Source organism: Dermacentor variabilis, chromosome 2 (genome assembly GCF_050947875.1).
Source record: "Dermacentor variabilis isolate Ectoservices chromosome 2, ASM5094787v1, whole genome shotgun sequence".
In the NCBI taxonomy this organism is placed as follows: domain Eukaryota; kingdom Metazoa; phylum Arthropoda; class Arachnida; order Ixodida; family Ixodidae; genus Dermacentor; species Dermacentor variabilis.
In genome coordinates, this window is record NC_134569.1 from 117,295,977 (window position 1) to 117,298,047 (window position 2,071).

The window sequence follows — 2,071 nt, forward strand, 5'->3', positions numbered from 1 at the left end:
CTTTCGAAGTTTCAGCAGTTTGTATCTGTGGCACAAAATATCTTACAGCAAAAATGCTAGCGAAACCTGCAATCATTGTGTTAGATGCCCTTAAAATGTTGAACCAAAACCTTACTAAATGTCACTCACAATGTGCCGAATATAATTAGAAACGAGTCAGTATACTGCGATCCACCGAAGCTGGGCATAATGTAAAAGAACACACGAAGAAACGTTTTAAACGAAAAACAATAATTTTATTTACCTCTTTTCTTTTTCAGAGGACAGAGGAAAACTGTTTGAACTAGAGAAGTAAGTGGAAGACTTGAGGAGCTCTGAGTCGAACATAGAAGTTTCACGACAGAAGATCACGTTTTCTGTGCAGTGATACACCGTCCAAACGCAGGAAGAGAAATAGCGATAGAAATTAAGGCGTAGTCAGTGTGGTGAGGAGCACGGAAGAAAGATACCAGAAGTGGTGCAGTGGCGGCAGTGGAAGGGGAAGTCTTGCTTTAATTTACATAGTGGTGAGTCGCTTTCGCACGAGCCGAGTAATCTAGCTCTTGGACTTGCCGAAGGTGTAGGTGGCTGGGACCTCAATTGGGTTGGCGTTGAGGGTCACGTCAGCTGGGTTCTCGGCCTTGGTGCCTGGCTCGTTGGTGTCGATGGACACGCGGAAACCGTTGTCGTCAGCGACGTAGTTGGCGGTACGGTAGACACCGTCTGGGGTCTGGTAGCTGTAGCTGCCGGTCTTGAAGTTCCTCTCGTCTCCGGTCTCCTGCTGGCTGATGCGGCCACCGTCCTCGCCAGTAGATTCGTAGCTGAAGGTGTATGGGTGTGGTGGCTGTAAAAACATAATGTTTTGCATTAGAGAACACCCCGCAAAATAAATAGAAGCATCCTCTAACAACCACTCGGTGAAGTCTATGTGAATAACACGTTCTCCAAACAGAACAGCTTTGTTTGTTGACTTTTCGCGTTGTGAACATAAACAGAGTTCTCAGCTCCCTGAAAACGTGATTTGCCTCATACCATTGACATTTGCTATGCTTTTACGTGAGAACCCTGTAGTAAGTTTAGATTTACGTACTGCTCGCCTAGATTGAAACTATACTTCCCGCTATATTCCATGACTAGCTTTCATTTTTCTGCAGGAAGAAGGGGTGTTAGAACTTCTCGCTGTGTTCCTTTTCATTCTGCTGGCAGTTAGCCTGTCTTTAAGAGTAATTTGTTGATTTGGTAACGGGTCTCCGTAAGATAGCAATGAAAACTATTTGCAAGTAAGAGTATAAAGAATGCATTCAGTCTTGTAAACGTCGTGCCAATGAGCGTTACAACGAACCTGTGCAGTATGAACGGAAGCTGCCCTCGTGTTCAATGACACCATCCTCTGACAACTACAAACACCTAGAAGATATCCACCCAAAATACACTCATTACGCCTGCGATATCCGCATGATGTGACGATGGTCTCGTATGGCCCCCACGGCTTACGATCTATTAGGAATAGGGAAAGTAAGGTTCAATGAATCAAATCCGAAACCTACGAATTGCTCCTGGAGCTGGACCTGGGCGGCGGCGAAGGCCACGAGGGCGAGGAAGACAACCTGCAAAAGAGGAAGAGGTCGATGATGTGAGCTTTCGTGCCTACCACACCACGGTGTTCCGAAATCAATGCGGTCCATTTCTCGGTGAGACGACTCTTTTTCTTGTTGTTTCTTTTTTGCCAAATCAATCCGCTCCGTACCTTGCACAGCATCGTCGAGCGGGCTCCCTGTGTCCAATCGGCCGGATGTAAAAGGAAGATGTGGTCGGTGGATGGCGATGGCGGCGTTTTTATAGCCATGTGACGAAGCGCGGCGCTAAGGCCATCTTCCAGAAGCGCAGCCAAGAAGGACCGGACATCACGTACGCGCGAGGGGGAAAGGAGGTTGAACGAAGATCGCGCCGCCGGCGTGAATCGCGCCTGTTGGAGGGGCGCTCCGGGAAGCCAGTCGCATCGCTGTCCATTACGTGTGGAAACGGAACAACCCTTTCACGTTCTCTTTCTCTCTCTCTTTCTATCTCTCTTCGCCGCCTGCGCAATGAAGCG

General features: G+C 48.0%; 1 protein-coding gene across 1 annotated transcript; it reads right to left on the reverse strand.

Annotated features, from left to right (window-relative positions):
- Positions 1 to 214: 214 nt before the first annotated feature.
- LOC142570955 (cuticle protein 10.9-like) lies at positions 215 to 1,840 on the reverse strand. Its single transcript, XM_075679253.1, has 3 exons — positions 1,727 to 1,840; positions 1,527 to 1,586; positions 215 to 823 (listed from the first exon to the last, which is right to left on the reverse strand). The coding sequence occupies exons 1-3, from the start codon at positions 1,823 to 1,825 to the stop codon at positions 536 to 538; spliced, it is 447 nt and encodes a 148-aa protein (XP_075535368.1). The 5' UTR covers positions 1,826 to 1,840; the 3' UTR covers positions 215 to 535.
- Positions 1,841 to 2,071: the final 231 nt, after the last annotated feature.